General features: G+C 39.6%; 2 protein-coding genes across 8 annotated transcripts in view; one reads left to right on the forward strand and one right to left on the reverse strand.

Annotated features, from left to right (window-relative positions):
- ppfibp2b (PPFIA binding protein 2b) overlaps positions 1 to 7,547 on the reverse strand; it is a 37,290-nt gene extending 29,743 nt beyond the window's left edge. For 3 of the 6 annotated variants that reach the window (XM_061282424.1, XM_061282423.1, XM_061282421.1), the window contains exons 1-3: positions 7,334 to 7,546; positions 550 to 649; positions 221 to 429 (exon numbers count right to left, since the gene is read on the reverse strand). In XM_061282424.1, the coding sequence (XP_061138408.1) occupies positions 221 to 429; positions 550 to 631 (291 nt within the window). In that variant the 5' untranslated portion in view covers positions 632 to 649; positions 7,334 to 7,546. Of the gene's footprint in view, positions 1 to 220; positions 430 to 549; positions 650 to 1,732; positions 2,075 to 7,333 lie in introns of those variants that run through there. The other 3 variants (XM_061282422.1, XM_061282419.1, XM_061282420.1) reach the window with 2 other exon arrangements.
- A 1,320-nt stretch (positions 7,548 to 8,867) lies between these two features.
- bmal1a (basic helix-loop-helix ARNT like 1a) lies at positions 8,868 to 22,530 on the forward strand. Of its 2 annotated transcripts, XM_061283303.1 has the most exons (20): positions 8,868 to 9,030; positions 10,995 to 11,138; positions 11,383 to 11,446; positions 11,779 to 11,926; positions 12,454 to 12,474; positions 12,638 to 12,670; positions 12,816 to 12,845; positions 13,582 to 13,739; positions 13,858 to 13,937; positions 14,677 to 14,769; positions 14,852 to 14,969; positions 15,666 to 15,815; positions 16,422 to 16,668; positions 17,458 to 17,564; positions 17,713 to 17,863; positions 17,946 to 18,025; positions 18,131 to 18,242; positions 18,362 to 18,455; positions 18,914 to 19,007; positions 19,205 to 22,530. In XM_061283303.1, exons 3-20 carry the CDS (start codon positions 11,401 to 11,403, stop codon positions 19,360 to 19,362), a joined length of 1,920 nt encoding a protein of 639 aa, XP_061139287.1. In that variant the 5' UTR covers positions 8,868 to 9,030; positions 10,995 to 11,138; positions 11,383 to 11,400; the 3' UTR covers positions 19,363 to 22,530. The 2 variants fall into 2 exon arrangements, with proteins under 2 accessions (XP_061139287.1, XP_061139288.1); XM_061283304.1 differs by lacking the exon at positions 11,383 to 11,446.
- Positions 22,531 to 24,081: the final 1,551 nt, after the last annotated feature.

Here is a 24,081-nt window from a genome sequence, read left to right on the forward strand (position 1 = left end):
TTTTTTAATTATTAATATTTCAAAGAAATGTCTTTTCTGGATTTCATTTCTCACAATTCAGAAGTTAATATGATTGAATTTTTTCTTTTTTTTTGGTGAGGTTTTAAAAGAACTGCCGTGGCTGCCTCGTTGGCCTGCCCTCTGCAGGCCACTGCCCTGACATATGAAAAATGACAGTTGAGCAGGATTTGACATTCAAGGACGTACGCGACGTACTCACATCTCCACTCTGGAGCCAGTCTTTGAGAGCTTCCGCTGTATCTGTAGGCAATTGTGCTCTGAGGCGCTCTCTCTCTTCCTGGTTTGGTTGGAGCTCCAAAGCAAGTTTGAGGTCTACAGCTAACTGAAGAACCCGCAGAGGGGTGTGGCTCACGACAGAACCAAGGTCATACGCGCCATTAGTGAGCTCCAAAGCTGTTGCTTTCGAACCTGGAGGTGTATGGGGTAGAGAATAAGAGGAGAAAAACATTCAGTACTGGGGTAAAACTGGAATAGCTTAAACTGATTAGATAAACCGTTCATGGGAATATTAGGTTGTTCCATCCATACCTGCAATTATGTCATCCATCTGCTCCAGAGCTGCCTCGAGCATGTGACTAGCCTCAGTTTCCATTGTAATGGTGGGTAGCATTTGACCTCAGATATGCATCTGTCGAAAGGACATTAAAAAAGTTATTCAATTAAGAAAAAAAAAAATGTATACACTGTAATGAGGTTGTTGTCTATTTATTTCACTCATCAAAGAGCCAGATCATGCCTGCTTGACTTGAAGAATAGCCCTGTGTCAACCAATACCGTTTAAAAAGTAAATAATATTTTCCTTAATCATAATGGTTGAATTATTCTACATTGGCTTTGCTTGAATACACTATGATGCTGTTTTCCTTCACTCTGACTTTGGACTGACATTTTTCTCTTCTCCTCCTTTAAGGCTCCCATCATGTCATACTGTCATGCCAATTTAGAAAGACATCATCATGAAGGACGCAAGGGGGAGGATGTGATGTAATCTTGCTTTGGGGAAATCATGCCCCCTACAGATCATCCTAATGCTCATCAACATTAGCGACAAGACACTGTGACAGCTCACACTGCCAATCTGCACAAAGTCAATGTACTGTACAGTAACATGCTGCCATTACAACTGTGATCCCATCATATTTTTTCTTCAAGTTCACTAATGGAACTAATTTCTGAAGGGTTGCTCATGGTGCACTATAAGACCATCATATTTTTACTGAAACGCAAGAGCGAGGGCACAATTTATGTAGACTTGACCAACACCAATGCCACAAAAGATGACCACACAGTGAGGTGTGTGTGTGTAATACTTTTTAAAATTAAATCAAGAATTTTACACACTCATGCCTTAGTTTGCTTCTTGCGACAAAACAAATGAGTAAGGGTTGATACATGACTCCCTGGCTTATAACAATCTGATGTGTATGAGGGGCCATTAGGTACATAATTCAGAATTACCATTCACACACACATATATTTATATATATATAAAAAACACATTCACACACCATAGTAAAAACCTCACACACAAGTGAAATGCTTTAATATACACAATTGAAATGTGTCCTCACGCACACAACTGAAATCCTTCTACACACACTAGTGAAATGTTCTCACACACTTTCTGCTACATCGGAAGGAGACAAATTACCCAATCACAAATTTGCTGGCTCAGTGACTACAGCTTGTATAACAAAAACAAAACACTTACGATGTCGCATGAAGGAAAACGAGAAGTTGTTTGTGGTGCTATTTTGTTTGAACCGCTGTTGAGGAAATTGGTGGTAGGCTTGCAACATGTCTGTGGCACCGTAGTGTACCTTTTAATAAAGTACACGCACTTCGAACTTATTTGGTTGTATTCTATTAGTGCGACTTGGCCTGTTGAGAGATGACAGTGCCTGCGAATGAGGGTGCAGAGTTGGCAGGCTGTTAACAGGCAAAACAATGAGTCACTCAACATGGGTTTGACAAATGGCAGGTGTGAAAATGTGCATGTTTTGTTACCATTGTTTAACGCACGGGTGTCAAACTCAAAGCCCGGGGGCCGGATACGGCCCGTCACATCATTTTATGTGGCCCGCAAAGACAAAATGTGCATCAAATTCGTGTGTCATTACTAGAATTGCAAATTGTCTTCACTTTTAATAATATATTTTTTCTAAATATTTGACCAGTTCTTATTCGTCTGATTTGAAAAAGAGTTATTTGTCAGTTTGTTTTGTAGCTTTTACTGTATAGAATATGAGGTGCTCATACATTTATTTGGGTTGACAGTCATAATGGCCCTCCGAAAGAAGCTAGGACTACAATGCGGCCCGCGAAAAAAACGAGTTTGACACCCCTGGTTTCATGAATCGACAAAGTACAATAGCCAATAACCATGTGTCTGTTACCACTGGTGGAGTGATTAAAATAGGTTCTAACTGGCAGTTATATGCTAGAATGAATTGGCTAACGAAGCTTACTTTACCATAGATGTGCAGTTGGGAAAGTTAAACCAGTTGTGCTTTGCAATAGTCTCTTTAAAGTTGGAAAGGGTTGATAAAAAAAATTAGTTTGTAGCTCTGGTCCAACCACATCCTTCAAATGAAGCTTTGGCCATTTTAGTAGACTATTTAGTCTTAACACTTGGCTACGGTCTATCTGTCCCTCACACAATGTAATTTTCATTGATAATTTGAATGTTTGTATGTCTGTGACCTTATACGACCTTAGAAATGCTGACGAAAAATCAACATTCGTGCCGTGTACAAATCCTCACCAACCTTCGCCGCTCAGAGAAGATGATTTGGTGCTCAAGGATATGACAGAGAACATACAAATCCTAAATGTCAGAGGTGGTGTCCTGATGATGTTAATTGGTGAAGAATCTGGTGTCTCCTGTTGGCCTCACTACGCACATACACATGCACACACAGTTTGTGTTTAGCGCCCGAGGCTTAGGTTTGGCCTCTAGCTGGTGACACTAATCCAAACAGGCTACGTCAAATGAGGAGAAATGCCTCACACATATACTCCTTTTGTGTGGATGTTTAGCTGTGAATATTTAGTGGTAATACGTTCCTGTCCATCTCAGAGGTTCACATGCATAGTGAGACTCACAAATCGCCCTTGGTGAAGAAGGTTTTGGTAGAACTGAAATTCCAAAGGTGATTGGTTTCTATTTGCAAATCACTGACATCGCTGTAGATGTTTGACTAGCCAAACATGGTTGACGTTCTACAAAAAAAGAGAGGGTGTAGTTCTCCAAGACTTTCAAATCTTGCCCTTAAGTATTTACTCAAAATGACACCTCTTAAATGTGTTTGCAATTAATAAGTTTTCTAAATGAATTGTAAACTTCATGGGATCTTCAAACATGCTTTGGGGTTGAGGCCACATGACCATTTTGCACTATTTCACTTGTTGAGATGTCAAACTTCCTCAGAATGTGACCCGTGTTTTTTCTAAAGATCAGGAACAACACGTATTTTGGCTGTAACGAGGTTGTGTTAAAAACAGGGACAGCATCGCAGATACTGAAATTTTATATATATTACAAGGTTAAGAGAGGGTAAGGGGTAAGAGGATGAGCGAGAGAGAGAGAGTGGAGCTAGAGCACCCCAGAGTACCTTTGTTGGAATAGCTTTCATTTTGATATGATGCCATCCAAAAGAAGCATCACATTCCATGACTCCATCAAAGTCAACTGGTGGGAAAAAACACTGCACAATTCCATAAAAAAAAGTTGTATGTTCCACAAGTAAATGCAAACATGGTAATAAAACTATACATACATCATCCTCTGCATATTTTCAAATGTATTTGTTGTACTATTTAGGCCGAGGTACCGAGGCTACATGAGACTATGGTTACACACATAACCTGCTCCACAGCAAGTAGACAACGTCACAAAGATCAGGTGACAGGGTAATGTTCCAGTCACAGAGAAGGAAGTTGTGTCATGTGTCAATGTGTCATTAGCTTTGAGTACTGTCATGAGTTTACTGTGTTTTGCCACATTTACACAGCTTGTTCTGTGGTTGGAATCGATATAAATGATTGGTGTTACGATCAGGTCATGCTCAATAACTTATTGTAACTGCGTTGGGTTCAATTCTTATTCTAAATATTCATCATTTTATTGCACCAAATATGTTTCGACTAGCTGCAGGATTGCTTCTTCTGAGAATGTCATCCATATGAAAGAAAAAATAGTACTGCTTGAAATTCTTAACCGAATTGAAAAATCAAAGTGAATTGTGAATCGAATCAAATTGATTTTGTAAATCTGAGTCGATCATGAAAGATGCTCGTTTCCTCGATCTCTTATAAATCAGACGTGGAGAGGCTAATCTTTGTGAAATGGGGATAAATTAATCCATCCATCCATCCATTTATTACAATTGCAAATGTCTCTGGACAAATCTGTGGAAGCTATTTATTAAATGTACTACCTCTGAACGGGGACTATTAGTTCTCATAAGTTCCCAATCTTCAAAGTGGGCACTAATATTAAAAAAAAAGGCTTTACACCCTGTATATATGAGTGCACCAAATTTGAGAGGAAACTATATGAATATTTCACATCACAAATAGAATGACCAAAACTATATTTGTCATTGAGGTGTTCTTTCTACTTCTACTTCTTCTACGTCACAAACGAGGCTTATTTGCTGGAGTGATGAAGTCCCATGTTTTGGTTTCACTTTTTGGGAGAGTATGCTTAACTTTTGATAACATACAAGAATCAAATTTTAGGCTAAGCTACCAGCTTGGGCCACACCAATGCCCGGACGGGGATCTTTGACTGCTTGGCTTCTCAACAGCGATTGTTCCACAACTGTTGGTTGATTAAACATAAGTATGAACTCATGTAGCATTTTGCACCCTTCTTCTTAAGTAGTTTTGACTGCTAGAGGTGACAGAGCAGAATAACTCGTCGATGTGGCAGACACAGCTAATAATGAAAAACCATTGCCAACACCTTCAATTTTTTTTCTCCGATCCATACTTGCAGCCCTCATTGAAATAAATTATAGTCCACCATTTGGCATCTAAGGAGGGTTAAGCAGTGCACCATCAATGCTGTATAGTGGAGATGAAGTTTTGCAAACATGAACATTGTGAGTTGGTGAAAAGAATACTTGTCGAGCTTCCCAACCCACGCGCATCCACAAGAAGCCTCCTGTCCCAGTAGCCACTCCTTCCGCCAGCCCAGGACTAAGCTCATCACCATGGGAGACAGGGCCTTCCAGTCAGTGGCCCACAAATCTGGCACTCACTACCGGAGTCCCCGAAGGGTACTCAAAGTTTGGAGGCATTCAAAAAGCATCTAAAACTTTTCTTTCTCAAATCATTAGGTTTTAACCATCATTCATTTTAACCAACTGTCTGCTGCAACGTTTTGGTTTCTTAACTACTTAACTTAATTTGAAACCTTTTTAAATTTTCTGTAGCACTTTTGAGATTTCTAGGGTGGCACGGTGGTGCACTGGTTAGCACGTCCACCTGACAGTTCAGAGGTGCAGTGTTCGAGTCTGGATCCAGCCTTCCTGTGTGGCGTTTGCATGTTCTCCCCGTGCCTGTGTGGGTTTTCTCGTGATGCTCCGGTTTCCACCCACATTCCAAAAACATTGTTACGTTCCATCACCGCCTGGGGACACTTTCCATTTCTATTGCTTTTTAATTCCATGATCCACTCGGAACATAATGGAGGTCACCCAGCATGCAGTAATGGATTGTGTTCTCCTGTAGCCAAAGTCAAGTCGTTTATGACTAATATATGTTTTTTCAGTTTGAGCATTAAAAGAACAGAGGTGAGTGGGTAATATATTTGTATCTTTTTCCTGTCTTGCACTTTCAACCTTTTTTTCATCCTTGAGGATCCATTCTCACATTTCCTTCGCACTTTTCCCTCTGTTGACAGCAGAGCAGATAACAGCAAGAACTGCAGTCATTTCATTTTGTGCTTCTTTCTTTCTCTCTTTCACTTTTTACCCTCCATCCCTGCAGTAAGCAGAGGATTAATTCTTGCAGATTAGCAGCACGACTTTGTTTTCACAGGTGCAACAACCAGATTCCCTCTTTCTCGCCTACATCTATCTTTTTCATTCTTCTTCACCACCTCAGCTCCCAACAGACGGCAGTCGATTTCTTTTTGTTTAAAACACATAATTGCGTGAGGAGATGTAAATTAGGATGACAGACAAAGCGTCTGATACTGTCTAGCAAAATACAAAAAGACTATCAAATGGATTTCTTTGATTAGAAACAAAACACGTTGTATAACTGTTTTACCGAAGAACCTTTAAGCTTTTATCTTGCACCGCTCCATGTTAACAGCCATTTTATCATACGCTGTTTTTAAGTACTGATGCCATTCCCTTTGGGCCAGTGATTCCTTTCAACTTGTTCACATTTAAATGAGCTTTGCTACAGAGGAGATGTCCTCTCAAGCCCCCTGTGTTGTTGTGTGTATGCATCCCTGGTGTTAGATGTTAGATCTTCAGCTAAAGAGAGCCACTCATTAGTTTTTATCTGCACTACCTCTTATTATCCCCCCAAAACTTATAGACTTTGTCTTGCATGTCAGAAACTGATGATGGGCAGTTAGTTACACAGCATGTGTCAGTGCAACAACACTTCATTTTGCAAAGCTGACAGTGCATGAAAGAACAAACAGGGCTAAACCTTTGTTGTAATAAAGTTTAAAAAAAAAACTATTCTAGGAGTTGCAATGACTGAGACACAAAATATAAATACATTATATACAATATATGTGTGCGTGGGGGGGGGGCGTGCGAGCGTGCGTGCGTGCGTGCGAGCGTGCGTGCGTGCGAGCGTGCGTGTGTGTGTGCGTGCGTGTGTGTGTGCGTGTGTGTGTCAGTGCAACAACACATCATTTTCATTCTGCAAAGCTGACAGTGCATAAAAGAGCAAACTGGGCTCAACCTTTGTTATAATAGTTAAAAAAAACTGTATTCTAGGAGTTGCAATGACTGAGACACAAGACATTAAGTGGAATATATATATATATATATATATATATATATATATATATATATATATATATATATATATATATATATATATATATATGTAATTACTCCTAATTACTAATAATGACTCCTAAAATTTTAAAATAATTCCTGATCATGCGGTATTATCTGCTATTACCTACCCCTTTTCAACACCAGGCATTTTCAATGTGTTCACGGGGTTTATTTTGTTTTTACCACGCTCTCGAAAACTTTTATTGAATCCTACGTCAGCTTCGCATTATCTTATAATAGTCAACATAAGGCAAACGTGACTTCGTTTTACTTACATAGGCGTCACCTCGAGGTTCTCGGATTAAATCCTTAAATATGTTCTTTTGGAGACTCCTCCCGATGAAATGATCGCGCCCAGGCAGAAACACAAACATTCCTAAAGTGACACAACAGGGTGTCGCACGCAAGGTGAGCGGAAGAGTACAGTACACTTGGCTGCCGTGTCGTCGCTCAACTGAAGCGCAAGCTCCATCAATTCCACTTGCCATGTGACAGCCATGATGCATTCATGAACGCCTCGGAAGTAACGAGGTCGTCACTTCTCATACTGTTCGAGATACAATAGAAAATTCTACTAAATTTAAAACGTTAATGACTTACATTACATTGAAAAACAAAGCTAATGAAAACAAATCAAGTTTACTGCAGAATTATCCTCAAAAGTCTTTTGTTAAGACCAGACACTATTTAATACGCCAATGTTGTTTTTGGTTATTAACACGTAATATGCGTCATTGTAAGTGCTTGATAATCGCCGCTATAACAAATTCACAATCACTCATGTGGGATGTATCTAATTTTTTTTGTTTTGCAGGGACAGTATACATGAATGAACTTTTCTGTAAATGCAAAAGAAATTAGCCAATTTATTTGTCATCCGTCGCCCCTGACGCAAGGTGTCAAGTGTCTTGCCCAGGGACACAACTATGTCGTACCATACGTGGCACGGACAGATGTAGAGATGATGTATTGTAGTGTTTATAGTAGTGTCTTTCAATAATATTGTGGAAATTCCGATACGACAAACAGTATAAACTTAACCAAGTATAATGACAAAAACAACTCGTGGATTTATCCGACTCAACACTGTCATCTAGTGGTAGTCACTGGCAACTCATAGCACATGAGTTTTTATTTTTATTTTCCAACTCTGATCGAACAAATTCATGGTATCACTTTATTACACAGAATGACGGTGAAATCATATTTGGGGTCAATAAAAAACTGGGCGACATTTGGGCTTGAAAAAATACAGTGTAGATAATGGATGGGTGGATAACTATTTGATCCAACATATGAAGTAGGTCCCGGAACGAATTAACATCGTATGTAGAGATTTGACTGTACATCAATAAATTAAAATAAGATAATTAATTAATTCCTTCGATTTATTAATTTCCTTAAAACCACCCATGCCTTAAAATATACATCTATATTTAAATATATTTTGCTGTTTCGGAGACCAGGGTGTCCCCCGACTACTGCCAGATGACTGCTGACATAGGCTCCAGGACGCCCGCGACCCCCCGTGGGGACAAGCTGTATAGAAAATGGATGGATGGATGTTTAAGAGACGACCAAACGTTTATTTTGAAAATTACAAGCAGCTTCGATATACTTCCGCTCACCGAGCTGGTTGTCGAAGTCCCGGTGAGCGACTCTTGGTGGCCACAAGCCGCGCTCTCGCACGCAAGTTGCCTCTGCATTCCGTTTGACTGAAGGCTTTAATTGGCCGACTGTATCCCCGTCATCCTTTCGCCATCGTAAGGCTCTTTCTGATTGGCCAGGGATGAACCAATGGCAAATAGCACTACTCCCATTGGTTGGAAAACTAGGTTAGTGGTCCGACAGGCATGACGGTGAAGAGAAACTAGGTCACCGATTGAAAATCGTTTATGTCACAGTTCTTGGACTTTCTACAACACGTTACCTAGTGGCCTTCAATGGATAATAAAATCCTAGCGGACCAAGTGTAAGTATTACATGAAAACCAGCATGCGTACTTTCTCCGTTGTACATCGGAGACTTTTCTGCTTCTCCGGGGTTCATCCATGATGTATGTCGTCGTTGTTTTCCCAGCGTTGGGAAGGAGGGACATTAGCTCCCTGGCCAATTCTTGACAGCGGTCCGCGGCTAACAGTCTAATACCAATACTGGTCAATTGGACTACATGTTAAGAGTAGCGAAATCAATGGGAATTACCCATATTGATGACAAACGGAATCTTTGATGAAAGCGCCGTAATTTAAACCCCCGCCTGTCCAGTGCTAACGACCAGGTGACCAACAATGCTACCTAAAGCTAAGAGGCTAGCTGTGTAAACAGGCCGTAGTGAGCAACTAGTGCACGTTTTCTTCGACAGCATCTTCTCTGTTTCGAAAACTTGAAAAAATCCTTCATGTACTATTTGTGTAATGCAGGCGAGGTGTTTAGCAGCCCACCCTTATCCCCGAAATGCCTCGATACAACAGGCTCATTTAGTCATGGAAATCGTGACAGACTTGCACTGGCTGTGAAAAAAATGACGACATCAAGGGGCGCTTCTCTCTGCAGATGTTTACATTTGATGATGATCAATTATGTGTTCTGCAGATGTTTACATTTGATGATGATCAATTATGTGTTTAAGATGAAACCACACTCGGTGTTTAGTGCTGTATGGTCTTCGAAGGGGACTCTTGATTGATTTAAGATCTTCCCAGGCTGACGTTTTAGTGTTAATTTGGTATTCCTGCATTTGAAGCATGTATGATGAGAATTTTGTCCGTTTTGGCTCCTACGCATTACCTGGTAATTAATAATCACAGTCCTTGTCATGCATTATTTATAACGACATTTAGCCAGTTCATGGAGAAGAAAGCCTTCCGTTTTGTTTTATACAATATATAATTTTTTTCCAACTAATTGTTTTAAGAAAATAGAGCTCTGTTGTGTCAGTTGAATGGTCGCAAAAATCTCAACTGCAAAAAGCTTTGTGCTGCTTGTAGCGCACAAGCTAAACTTTAGTAATCACACTATTGTATTGTTGTCACGTGAACTGCCAGAGATCTTTTTTGTGATCAGAACTCAGTTTAATTTGGGTCACATTCAAGTTTGTGGTCACAATACATAGCAAGAATATGGTCCAAAATTGCCTTGTTGACATTCTAATTTGGTTTTTAAATTATAGATTATATATTGGTGTTGTTTGAACCACCCTTGTCAGAAGTATGCATTAAGGGTGGAACTGGATTAAAAGATTCCCGGAAATGTGCACTGTCAGGTAAAACCACTTAAAAAAAATTACTGACATCTGAACAGAATTTTACAAGATTATTGTAACAACAAACGCAATGTTTGGTTTCATATTATAGCTTTCCTGACATTTGCAAAAAAAAAAATGTATGGAAATAGTTGGCTGTGGTGTAAAAGCTACACTGTATCATATTAAGTCTTAATATGTAATCATTAATAATTAAGAGCTTTGTATAATATTTTGGTCGCATTTAGCAACATGAGAGGCGCACAATGTTAATAGCAGTTTTGATGTTATTACACAATTGTTGTTTAGTTAAACAACTTTTATGGACAATAATAAAAATGGACAATGCTCACTGCAGTGAAGTTGTCTACACCTTTGCTTTGATTCCACTAATGCTTGGTTGATCTTTGGAAGATGACAAAATGTTACTGCTAAATTGCACCGTTTCTCCAACTGCATTATGGTTCAAGTGTTTTAGGCTAAGAATAGACTACGGAAAACGAAGCCATAAAATAAAATAAAGAAAAACTAGCCAAAACGTGGATAAACACACGCGGGTGGAACAGGACTTTTACTTGTATGGAACTTTGAGTATCTTGAACTTAAAACTGTTGATCCAGCATTGTTATTCTGAAATTAGAAGGGTTTATTTTGTAGTTTTGATTTCTGTCACTGATTTTTTCATCTCTTTCCAGAGTTACACGAGCTTCACCTTGTACCTAAGGATCAGAGCACATCACCTTCGTACCAGAGACCACACGAGATTAAAGCCGACTGCACTGCTCTGTACTGGATACGACTCATCTAGTCAAGGAGGCCTCTTCCTGGTTCTTATCAAGGTAATCAAGTGGCTTAGTAACTCATGTTCTTAATTGTGTTTGTATTGTATATTATATGTGTAAGGCTGGGCAATTAGGGAAGAAATAATTACAATTTTGACGATTGAAATCACAGTTATTTAAAATGATTACCGTATTAATTTATTTTAAATCTTTGCACGGACTCATGAACCATTCCAACACTAATGTAGAACATTCTGACAGTCAGACGTTTTTTTTTTTGTTTTGTTTTTTATGCTTGCAGTTGCGGGATCGAGAGTGGATGGAAGGAGATGATTTTAACACAGAGGCTGTGATGAACATCTGTGGTAATAACCTGACATACATAAATCAAATTTTAAATGAAATTTAAAATAAATAAAAAAACTTCATAAACAGGTCAAAAGAAAAACGGAATAAATGAAACATTTTGTATTCATGAATAAATAACAACAAACTAAATTTACAGTGAAAATGCTCTTCGTTTTAGTATTTATCAGTTATTCCATTCCAGGCTTGGGCCGGTTTGATGGTTTACCATGGTTTTAAAAAGTCGAGGTTACGTAAAGGTTGATTCATTGATGAGTAGAGATTGAAACAGGTTAGGCAGTTTAATACAAAGAAAAGAAAAAGAAAGAGCAATTGTTCTCTTTTCTGACAGATGACCTGATGGCAGACCAAAGGATGGACATCTCCTCTACAATGACTGACTTCATGTCTCCCAGCTCTACCGACCTCATCTCGAGCTCTATCAGCACTCCTGGCATGGACTACACTCGGAAAAGAAAGGGCAGTACCACAGAATATCAGTAAGTAAAGAAGGAAAAATACAAAAGTATGCTTATAGGTACAGTGCGTATACGGCTTTGATTTGTCAATGTTCAATCATTTTCAAAACCCATTATCGATTTCAGTAATATGATTTTTTTTTTGTCTATCACATCAACGTACATTTTTTTAAAGATCGAAACATAGGTCTAATTATATTGTATGAGTCACGCCTCAGGTCGCAGCCATCTTTCTGCTACAGATCCCTTAAGAGGACAGACATAGTAAGCGAATCACAAATTTGCTGGATCAATGACTACAACGTGTGTAACAAATGCAATGCACTCATTTTCGTCACTTACGGACAATTGCGGGTTTTTAGAAGTGAACGAAAAGAACAGCGGCCCAGCATTTGATTTTCATTTGCTAGTCCATGTGTAATGAGGTGCAAAGATCAGATTTTGACAAGCAGATCAAGATTGCTTACTTAGTGCCATAGTGTGATGAAAATTGAAAGTCTATTGACATTAATACACGACAACTGACCAATCAATGTGTTTTATTACAGAATCGATGGCTTCTCATTTGAGTAAGTTCAACAATCACAAAACATCACATATGTTATTAGCTGTTGTATATTTTTTATTTACTGGTATACTTACTGTACTGAAAATGATTGTTCCAAGCTTCACCGCACTGTTGCATTTCTTTGAATGTTCTTGAAACCAGTATTGTCTCTTTTTCCTCATTAGTGACATGGACCCAGACAAAGATAAACTGGGAAGGTAAGGTGTCACTATTACGTATCTTTTTCAACAGAAAAACAGTTTAAGTAGATTGTGTTAGATTGTAATTTCACCAAAGATCACCCCTTGAAAAATATTCATCTGATCTTTTTTTTTTTAATTGTAAAAATTTTTCTCCTTTCAGTGACCAACCAGGCCGAATAAAGAATGCCAGGTATATAACTTTTTTTATTTTTCCCCATGCAGTTGTGAATCTTTTTCGATTCACAAAAATTTTGCCTGATCATGTGTTTGTGAAGAAAGTCATTAATCAGAAGCTGAAATTTAGATTGATCAGGTGATTATGGTCGTGTTGAAATCACAGACCTGTCAAAATTATTTTTCCAGCGATTGATTAGTGTACACAATTAAAATAATTGCAAACATCAATAGAATCTGATTCCCTGAAAAAAGTTTTAAGCTGATTAAATATTATAATAACGAAATACCCTCTACACCAGGGGTGTCAAACTAATATTCTTCGCGGGCCGCATTGTTGTCAGTTTCTTTCGGAGGGCCATTATGACTGTCAACCCAAATAAATGTATGAGCACCTCATATTCTATCCAGTAAAAGCTACAAAACAAACTGACAAATAACTCGTTTTCAAATCAGACGAGTAAAAACTGGTCAAATATTTAAAGAAAAAGATATTGTTAAAAGCGAAGACAATTTGCAATTCTAGTAATGACACACACATTTGATGCACAATTTGCTGAAATTTTGAGGATTTGCACTATTTTAAATGAATAAATACATTCTAAACAATGAATTATCTATGTGATAATCCATTATGGATTCATCAATTGTTGCTGTAATTCAAGTGAGAGTGTGTGCGAAATGTCGCCAATTTATGCAGATGAATTTCAGGCACGTGTTAATGTTAACATTTCCTCTATGCTTCTTCACAGAGAGGCTCACAGCCAGATTGAGAAGCGTCGAAGGGACAAGATGAACAGCTTCATCGATGAGCTGGCGTCACTGGTGCCCACATGTAATGCCATGTCTCGTAAACTGGACAAGCTCACAGTTCTTCGCATGGCTGTTCAGCACATGAAGACACTCAGAGGTTAGAATGGACTCCATCAGTTATAGAATTATTTGGCCAGATCTGGAAAGGATATTCAATAGAAATGTTTTTAAAATAGTCCTGGTTTTTAGTGACTGTACTTTACTCTTTCATGCAGGAGCAGCAAATCCATACACAGAGGCCAACTACAAGCCTTCCTTCCTTTCAGATGATGAGCTGAAACATTTGATACTAAGGGTGAGTTGACGCAGGGCATGGGGCAGTTGCCGGTTTGATTGTTAACCAGTGTTTTAAAATGTCAAGGTACAATATGATAAACAATTGGATTCAATGATGAGAGACCAGCCCCCCCCCCCTTTTTTTTTTCTGCTGAGTAAGGGATGTGAGCACTTGCGTGCATAGGAAGCAGGGAGGAAGACAAGAAAGCAACTACACTAACTCCAGCATACCTTTTTGCTATGTTAACAGGAAATAAACATGGTTGCTACAGGTTGAGTTAGCACCAAGGACTACATGGAAGCGTTCAGACTGCAGGAATATCTGATTCCGATCGGATTCTTCCTCAAATCCATTTTTTTAGGGCTCACTGTCCATCATGTGTTTAGCAAGTATCCAAATCACATTTGAGCCCTTTACCAGAAAGGGCCAATTATTGACCCAAAACACAACAAAAAACTTCTCCATGGAGAAGAAATGTCTGGCCAAGTCTATCACCGGCCCTTAACCCAATAGGCCATGCATTTTACCTCCTGAAGGGAGAAATCCTCAGAAACATACAAGAGCCGAAAGAGGCTGCAATCAGTAGCCCACATTAGGGTGTAATTTGTTGATTTACGCTAGAGAAAATAATGATCCTTAAACCAAGGAAAATGTTTTCTTCGGGGGGTGGGGATGTTGTTGGTGTGCTTGTTTGTATGTTGAACTGTTTCCAGAATTTAAATATTTGTTTTTATGTATTATCTTTTGCATACGGCAGGCTGCTGATGGTTTCCTATTTGTGGTTGGATGTGATCGGGGAAAGATTCTTTTTGTTTCGGAATCAGTTTACAAGATTCTTAACTACAGCCAGGTATGGATTGTGTGTGTGCGTGTGGGTGCGTCCGTGCGTGAGTAATGAGTGACTAAGTTTCTGTGTTGCTTTCTTTTTCCAGAATGACCTCATAGGTCAGAGTCTCTTTGACTACTTACATCCTAAGGACATCGCTAAAGTCAAAGAACAGCTGTCTTCTTCCGATACAGCCCCTCGTGAAAGGCTCATTGATGCTAAAAGTAAGCCAATCTCGAAATGCTCACTACATTGTACACCCTTTGCTTGGCTCTGAATTTTTTTCCCTTTCCAAGACTTTGTATTTAACAAGCTTTCAGAATTAACACAATTTCCAAATTCTGGACCCCAAGGTCTTTTTTAATTTTTTAATCGTCCTATTACATAAGTGCCAGTGTTGAGCTCGCTTAATGTCCCTTTAATTGTCTCCTCTACTTAATGCCTGGATGTTTTTAGACAATGAGTGGAAATAATAAGGTAGGCTACATTTAAGTTGGCTTGTTTGAAATCAATCAAAGTGATGCTTCATTGCAGAAGGACCCGAGAAAACCCGCCGTTTCATTAATATCCACTTCATACAGAGGGGGTAGTTAGGTTCTTGTTTTATTTATTGCATCACTCATGGATTTAGACTTTAAAAAAAAGGCGTGTGGATGAAGTCAGTTATTCCATTAAGTTACGATAAGACATGCACCAGAAGAGACAGGAGACCAAAAACACCACCAGAACCAGTGTTTCGACTTACGCAAAAGGGAAAGTGAAGCTTGCAGCACTCCAAGGTCTTTCAAAGTTCCACTTCCCTTGTGCTGCCTTTTGCTTTGAGAAATTACAACAGTGTTTTTCAAATCATTTTTTAGGATTTCTTTTTTTCATTTTTGAGGTAGTATAATGTTGATTTTTGTGTGTATGTAAATTTGCAGCTGGTCTTCCAGTCAAGACAGACATCACACCTGGACCATCCAGACTTTGTTCTGGTGCTAGACGGTCATTTTTCTGTAGGATGAAGTGCAACAGGCCATCTGTCAAAGTAGAGGACAAGGACTTTCCCTCAACCTGCTCAAAGAAAAAAGGTTTGCAACAATTCTATATACTTAAGCATCCTATCCTGGAATGAATTACTTTTGTTTATTTCTTGGCCTCCCCCCCCCCCCCCCCCCCCCTTCTCATCATTATCTTTATAAACTTTGTACACCAGTTTTAGCTGCCACGTCATAAAAACTCTTGTTCTTTTTGCCCCTCTTTAAAAGGCCACACACATCCTTGTTATAACCAGGACTCACACTTCAATGAGCACTTAGCATTATACATTATACAACAAAGGAAGTTGGCCTACTTAAATGTTTACTTTTGCCAGTGGATCAGCGGCATCATGATCACAGTGTGCATGATGTCCCACACATCTTCTACAGCTAAGTTTGAAAGTAAACAATCAGCTGTAGCATCCATTGACAAATAGAGCGACTGAGTGGGTGGTTCAGTTCTCCTGTTCCATTTAAAGCCGCTTCAATTCTAAGCGCTGACTCAGAATGACACACATCCACATCATACTAAACCAGACCGAATGCTCCTATGCTAAAGCACAACCCGTAAAATGTGAAATATAGGATAGGACATAATTGATCATTTATTTTGGTATGCATATATTCTTACATTTCCCTGTTGTATTGTCATCACAGCTGATCGCAAGAGCTTCTGCACGATCCATAGCACTGGGTACCTAAAAAGTTGGCCGCCTACAAAGATGGGTCTTGATGAAGACAATGAGCCTGATAACGAAGGCTGCAACTTGAGCTGCCTGGTCGCCATTGGTCGACTACATCCGCATATTGTCCCCCAGCCCAGCTTGGCAGACATCAGAGTGAAGCCCACTGAGTACGTTTCCCGGCATGCCATAGATGGCAAATTCGTCTTCGTTGACCAGAGGTGAGCAACGCAAATCATCAGATCAAACATTAGCAGTTTGAATAGTTTATTTCTCACCACTTTCCCAACGGCTGTTGCAGATGCTGGTAACTGGTAATGATGGAATTGTCATTTTTGCCATCAAAAATTTATGATACGATCCTGGTATTGACAAAATCTGTTGTGTTTGGGATTGTGCTGTCAACTATAAGCCAACATTTTTTTTTCAAACTTTTAGATTAATTCAATGGGAACAAATACTTTTGGTGCACCTGTGTGTACGTCAGAAGACCTGCCAAACTATGGAATAAAAGTCCTACTTATCATTTGAAAAATTCGATATTTGACATTTTCTGGGCTCCATATCTTGCTCAATCCATTCCTCGCAGAAGGATTTAACTTGACATGAAAAAAAAAGTGTGGTAATGCGGTAAAAAGATCAACAATTATTCATTTTAATGGGTGAAATTCTCAATACTCAATATTAAATATTTTTTTAAAAGCAAGAACATAATCTGTGGTGTTTTTTATTAAATTTGTACAGTCCTGGTCGGCTGGTCTGACAGTCACAGCCACCAGGAGACTGTTAAATGTGGAACCCTGCTCGCTGCCATTAAGATTTTGCATTACTTATTGCCCACTATTTTCTGGAAACGTCTTGTTTTTGTAATGATAATTTTAAAATTTAGCTCTGGGGCGTCCATAACTCAAAGAGAGATAGAGATAGACCACCAGTTTGAATGTATGAGTGCACAAATACGATGATGTGCCTTTGACAAGTCTAAATCATTTTGTGTTTTTTGTTGTTAGAGCAACAGCCATCCTAGCCTACCTACCCCAGGAGCTGCTGGGAACGTCCTTCTACGAGTATTTTCACCAGGATGACATCAGCCATCTGGCAGAGTGCCACAGACAAGGTACGTTGGTATCATGATAACACTATGCTATCGAACATATTGTGAAAGAAAAGTCTGTTGGGCTGTAGCACCGTAGACTAAAATAACAGAGCGAGAGAGCTGAAGTCCCATAAATCGATTCATTTTCTTATTCTGTTGATTCTTGTAGTGCTGCAGATGAGAGAGAAGATTAACACGAACTGTTACAAATTCAAGATCAAAGATGGCTCATTCATCACACTGAGGAGCCGATGGTTCAGCTTTATGAACCCCTGGACCAAGGAGGTGGAATACATAGTCTCCACTAACACCGTTGTGTCGTAAGTGGCAGAGGACAAATACAAGATGTCCGAAAGTCTTGTTTTGAAACCGATCATTTTCACATGATTTGTCTCTCACTAGGTGTCCTATGATAGAAGGATCAGAATACACTCAATCTGCTGCATCCCCACAGAGTATGGATAGTGTTCTCCCTTCAGAAGGTAAGCTTCAAATGCACAATATAAACTGCGAGCGTCGCCACTGTCCAGCATTACCGACCCCTGCCTTGTGTTAAAACCTTGCTCTTCTGGGTTGCCGCTGACCAGTAGGTGGAGGAAGACGGGCATTGCAGACGGTGCCTGGCATTCCCGGTGGCACAAGAGCAGGAGCTGGAAAAATTGGAAGAATGATTGCAGAGGAAGTGATGGAGATCCAAAGGTAAGAGCATGATCCTATTGGGACATCATCTCTATATTAATCAAGGGGATCCTTCTTATTTTCTTATTCCTTTTAATATTCTATTCTTGTCAACAAATAATTCACTGTTTTGATTGTAGGATCAGAGGCTCCTCCCCATCCAGTTGTGGTTCGAGCCCGTTGAATATCACCAGTACTCCTCCGCCGGACACCTGCTCTCCTGGGGGAAAGAAGGTAGCAAACACAAGCACACACACGTGCGCGATACCTACTGGAAAATCAAATCTTGAAAAGTACACACATTAAATAGAAAAAAGCTCATGAACATAATTATACCCTTTACACCCATAATGGGCCAATCATGCGAACTAAAAGGGAGTCATTAATGCAGACCTTATGTATGAGATTATGTATGCTCCTCTAATCAGCTATTAGTCTCCATGCCAAAACAAAAAAAAGCATGTCTTGTAAAGGTATACCAGGTATCATTTCAGCTTCCAAATCAAGGAAAATAAACCACAGTTTATTTCAGCCTTTCAGCAATTAGTAGTATCCAATTTCTGTAGTCCTTCATGAAAGCAGACTTATTATATTTGTGTTGAATCAAAACAACTTGCTAACGGAAAGAAAAATGTCATCACATATTTCAGCTGTTGTGTTTGTACAGTCTCTAATACTTGTCATTTGAATAGATTCACAACGGAGGGACTCCTGAGCTGGCCAGCACGGGGATCCTTCCTGGTCCTGATTCTGTCGGCTACCCCTACTCCAACCAGTCCATTATGAGTGAGTCTCATAGTCACAGATTTCAGTCAATCGCGATGGATATATTCCAACCCACCCCATTTCTATTTAGGTTTACCCTTGCCAGACGCTTTAAACACATTAAAAGCAAATCAAAATCATTGCATAGTGGCGGTACACTGTAAGATCTTGTTTCTGCTCACGCTCGTGCTAATTGTCTTCTGAATCCTTCAATTCAGGCGACAACTCCCACCTGAGTATAGACATCATGGACGAGCCTGGCTCGAGCAGCCCCAGCAACGACGAGGCGGCCATGGCTGTCATCATGTCTCTTTTAGAGGCAGATGCTGGCCTAGGCGGCCCAGTGGACTTCAGCGACCTGCCTTGGCCTTTGTGAAGACGTTGAAGGGCATCTCGCAGAGAGAGAGCGGAAGAGAGAGAAAAGAAAGAGTACACCCCCATTCAGCACCAGAGTCACCGGTAGAGAGAGTTCAGTCAAGAGGAAATCGCTTTCCTGTTCCATTTTATATTCTGTTTCATCCACTGTACCTGCCAACTTCTCTGCAAAAGTGTCATTCGTGGCATTCAGAATGAAGCAGAAATGAAGAATTAAACGGAAGAAGAGGATTCCCGGAGCCTCAAGATGAAGCCAAATGAAGGCATTTCCATGATCTATGTACAGACGAGCACTTTTGCAGTGACGGTTACCTCCACAGTTGAACTTTGTATAAATAGAGCGGTTAATTTAGGTCTGCTGACAGTCCGTTTTCTTTCTAACACTGGCTCTGGGCTTCTCTGTCAGCTGCCGAGCCCCGACCAACATCAAACTTTGAAGCATTCAGCAGATCCAGTCTCACAGGTGGTGTTAGTCCTGTTGGTGTTGGTGCCCGTTCAAGTTGACATCGAGAAAACGGTCACAACTCTCTGGATCATTGCTCAGAAGACACTCGACCCCAAGAATTCCACGTTTTTTTTTCCCCAGTGGTGTGTATATCCGAGGAAGACATCCAGGTGTGTCTGAGTTTGAATGGCTCATTCAAAAACCATCCAAAAACTCTTGCTTAGTGCTCTTTTTGAAGCTGAACTCCTGATGGGGAAAGGAAGTAGTCATGGCCCTCTTGTAACTCTTCCACAAGCAAACAAAAACGTTGGAATGTGACAAGAGTAGTAGCCTTATGTGTTTTAAGGCTTACGTCAGACTCTGTGCTGACCAAAGACAAAAAAAAAAAAGCAGTGCTTCTCATCATTCAGTTTGACATCTGTGCACTTTGTCCAAGCAAAGGTTTCCTGGCAAGTAATTACCATAAAACACAAGACATAAAAAGCCCTGTGTTCTCAGTCACTAAATTGCCGTCATTTAATATCTGTTGGTGAAATCTTGTTGAGTCAGTTACGTTTTGATTCTTTAGGAGTCTGCATTCGTCATTTAACAAACATGTTAGGGCCACGCTGAAAAGAAAAGTTGTAATATACAAGTAATTTGTATCTTTTATTGGGGGAGGGGGGATAAAAGAATGTTCAAGTATCAAGTTATTTTTGGAAAATCAAGTAGTATAAAATGTTTGTGATGAAAATGTTTTAATATAGAGAACAAAGCTAAAGTCATAATCGTAACATTACTACTTTTTGTGGCTTTATCTCCCTCACAGTATCACTTTATTTTTGAAAGTATAGTCATATTTTTTCAGAAGAAAAAAAAACACGTATAATCTCTTATTCAAAGAAAATGTTGAAATGCTGTGAATATGAACGCCCATATGTACTCTTGCACGTATGAAGTCATATTTTGGGAGAAAAAACAAAGACTATAAAAAAAACAATGTAAATAAATATACCTTAAATATTTACGGAATGCATTTTGTAAGCAGAAAAATCAATTTTATAAATTGTCATTGTCGATGGGGAAAAAAAAGTCTATTTGTCAAGGACCAATTGGCAATATGGATTCCCACATGAACTGAAACATTCTCAAAACTGTCAACTTGTTCACGTTATGACTTCATGCATGTAAGAATGTATTTGCAGAATTTTACAAATGTGTTGGATGATTGCAATTTTTGTACTTGTTAAATTACAACTTTATGCTTGTAACATTGAGTTTTAATTCTCAGTGGTGTTCAGTGTGGCCCTAATATCCCTTTGTACACCCCCGGCCGGGGTAAAAAAAAGAAACTCTTGAATTTGTTCCATTTCGCTCTTGATAACACAAGCGTCAGGGCAATTTTTTTAAATGAAACACTTTATTACTTACCAACTAACTGAGGGGAGTTGAAAATAATAAAAACCAAGATCCAAGTGCATTTAGCCGCAAAGGAAAAGTGCAATGGGGATTACTTACATTACACCTACTGAATATTTAATGATTAAATCTTGAAAGATGTCCGCGACTTCATTTGAGATTCCATTGGTGATAATGAAATCTCGATACGACCTTGTCACCTGGCTGCTGCTACAAGCCGTGTCCTTTAAAGCTTTGATTTGAAATGAGATGTCGGGGGGGGGGGGGGGGGGGGTTAGGGTTGTTAGCGTGCGTCGCCGCCTGCCCGTATGGAGACTTTACAGTACAACACTTCAGTACATCCAAAAGGTTATATGTATGTATTTGGAAAAGTGTTCTAAAACATTTTACGGCATGCACCCCTAGTCAAAATGGAGGCATTTTTTTGCATAAGATAGTAAAACTACCAAGTAATTATATGTTTTAATTAAATGTAATGAAAGACAATACTGAGCTTATCATAATTAATACTAAACAGGTATTTTAAAGGCTCGTATTGTACGATAATCAAATTTAGTGCTGTGTTTTTGCTGTCTAGGTATTTAATGCCATATAAAGATGAACTAAGGAACGCCACTTTAGTTTAGATATTTTTTTTTTTTTTTTTAAATGCCTTTTATAAAGGCATAATTTTACATCCAGCTGTAGTATTGGTGACCGTAAAGTATTGCTCCACCCGGTCATAATGTTTTGGCAGGTCAAACTTAACTCGTGCTTAAGAACACGACAGACACTATTTTAATAAGCCAAGCCAAATCCTGTTCAAATTGTAGTCAAAATAAGTCATTTAGTTTTTAGATACTTCCAAGAGTATCAATGTACAACTGTGCATGGTTGTTCCATTTGCGGCAAAGAGCAAGACTTTTTCCACCACTATCCAAACATGAATTCAAAAATTACGTTTTGCAACAGGCCACTAAAGCTAGTTCTCTCCATACGGGCAGTTATTTATTTTATTTCTTTATGATTGCTTGTGCTTATAAGTCTATAATTTGACAGCACTCATAACATTGTTCCGAACCCAAAAGACAGATGGTCGGTCAGCTCAGCTCAGCTCAGCTGATGAGGTTGTCCACTCTTTGTCTGTTGTAGTGTTTCTTTTCTGTGTTTTAAACGCTAGACACTACGATAAAGTATTCCCCATGTCGATTACCCATTCCCCACCGGACAATTATGTATCAAACTATAAATATTATGTTAAGAGTATACTTTATGCAAATATGAGTATGATGAGTGTATTGTATCAGCAGTGAAATATTTTTAAAATAAAACTATTTGTTTCTGTCAGTGTGGCATTGTTTTTTTTCTTTCTGAAAAGCTTCCAGCTCTGCAGTTGTTTTTTGTCAACTCTCAGCCAATCAAGCAGCTCCATAGGATTTTTGTCTCTATGAACATGTCCTCCAAGAATGGAGCTGAGAAGTTGTGCGTGGGATGATATATGGTCTAGTGATGGAAAAATTAAGCTTCAAATCTGCTTCATGAACCACTTGTTGTATACTTTGATTCTTCTAGAATATTTATGTGTAAATACATAAGGGCCCGTCCCCAAATTGGCGGAGCAAACCAATGAATCACGCCCACTACCTAAGGGGCGGGGTGAAGAGAGTTAGGGTTCCAAAGTAGGGTTTAAAGCTAGGGTTAAGCGCGAGCCATCTTATGTATTTACACATAAATAATTGCATTTGCATACGGAGCGAGGGTCCAATTCTAAAAGCACATTCAGGCATATGCTCACACTTGGACTCGAACTAAGTTTTTTCCAAGTGACAGCCCGTATCACCAACCAGTCGGCTATTTCGACCTGGCGTCTCTTGGCCGTCTGCACTCTTTTGTACTAGTGATGTGCATTCATGCCCTCGTTAAGTGCACCTGCGTGAAAAGTTTTAGCTCCTTTCACGTTCCGCAGGAGCTAAAACTTTTCACGCAGGTGTGTTTAACGAGGGTCACGTGGAAAACATATTGGAACGCGGCCCCGAGGACTAGAGTTTGACACCTATGACCTTTGACCATAACATTTCCCTAATAAAGTGGCCTGTCATTAGGTACACTTGAAAATGGCGGCGTACCTAATGGAGTGTCCGTGTGACTCCCTCGTTAAGTGCACCTGCGTGAAAAGTTTTAGCTCCTGCGGAACGTGAAAGAAGCTAAAACTTTTCACGCAGGTGTGTTTAACGAGGGTAACTTGGAAAACATATTGGAACGCGGCCCCGAGGAGTAGCGCTTGACACCTATGACCTTTGACCATGATATTTCCCTAATAAAGTGGCCTGTTATTAGGTACACTTGAACATGGTGGTGTACCTAATGAAGTGTCCGTGTGACTAGCTCGTTAAGTGCACCTGCGTGAAAAGTTTTAGCCCCTGCGGAACGTGAAAGGAGCTAAAACTTTTCACGCAGGTGTGTTTAACGAGGGGAACTTGGAAAACATATTGGAACGCGGCCCCGAGGACTAGCGCTTGACACCTATGACCTTTGACCATGATATTTCCCTAATAAAGTGGCCTGTTATTAGGTATACCCCCCCCCCCCCACTCTCTGATTGGCTGTTTGATCTGTGACGTCATTCGGACACTCTATTAGGTACACCGCTATTTTCAGGTTTGTTCACGAAGATTCACAAGTGAGTGACAGCATTGCTGCTATGCCAGCTGACACGTTATGCCGACATTGATATTTAATTTTGTATTTGTTGGATTGTAGTTGATGGTGTTATTATACCGAATGTGTTTGAATAAAAGGTTGAAAAAAAAATCCGTTATGACACCAACTCATATAACAACGTAAACCTGTGGCGGCTGTGGCTCAGGCAGTGGGTCGTTTAGTAACTGGAGGGTTGGC

This window comes from Syngnathus typhle, linkage group LG7 (assembly GCF_033458585.1).
Source record: "Syngnathus typhle isolate RoL2023-S1 ecotype Sweden linkage group LG7, RoL_Styp_1.0, whole genome shotgun sequence".
Taxonomy (NCBI): Eukaryota; Metazoa; Chordata; class Actinopteri; order Syngnathiformes; family Syngnathidae; genus Syngnathus; species Syngnathus typhle.

Coding starts and splice junctions, on each gene's coding strand:
- bmal1a (XM_061283303.1), top strand. CDS start 11,401: ATGGAAGGAGATGATTTTAACACAGAGGCTGTGATGAACATCTGTG. Junction 14,970..15,665: donor AAGGCTCATTGATGCTAAAA/GTAAGCCAATCT, acceptor GTAAATTTGCAG/CTGGTCTTCCAGTCAAGACA. Junction 19,008..19,204: donor CTCCAACCAGTCCATTATGA/GTGAGTCTCATA, acceptor CCTTCAATTCAG/GCGACAACTCCCACCTGAGT.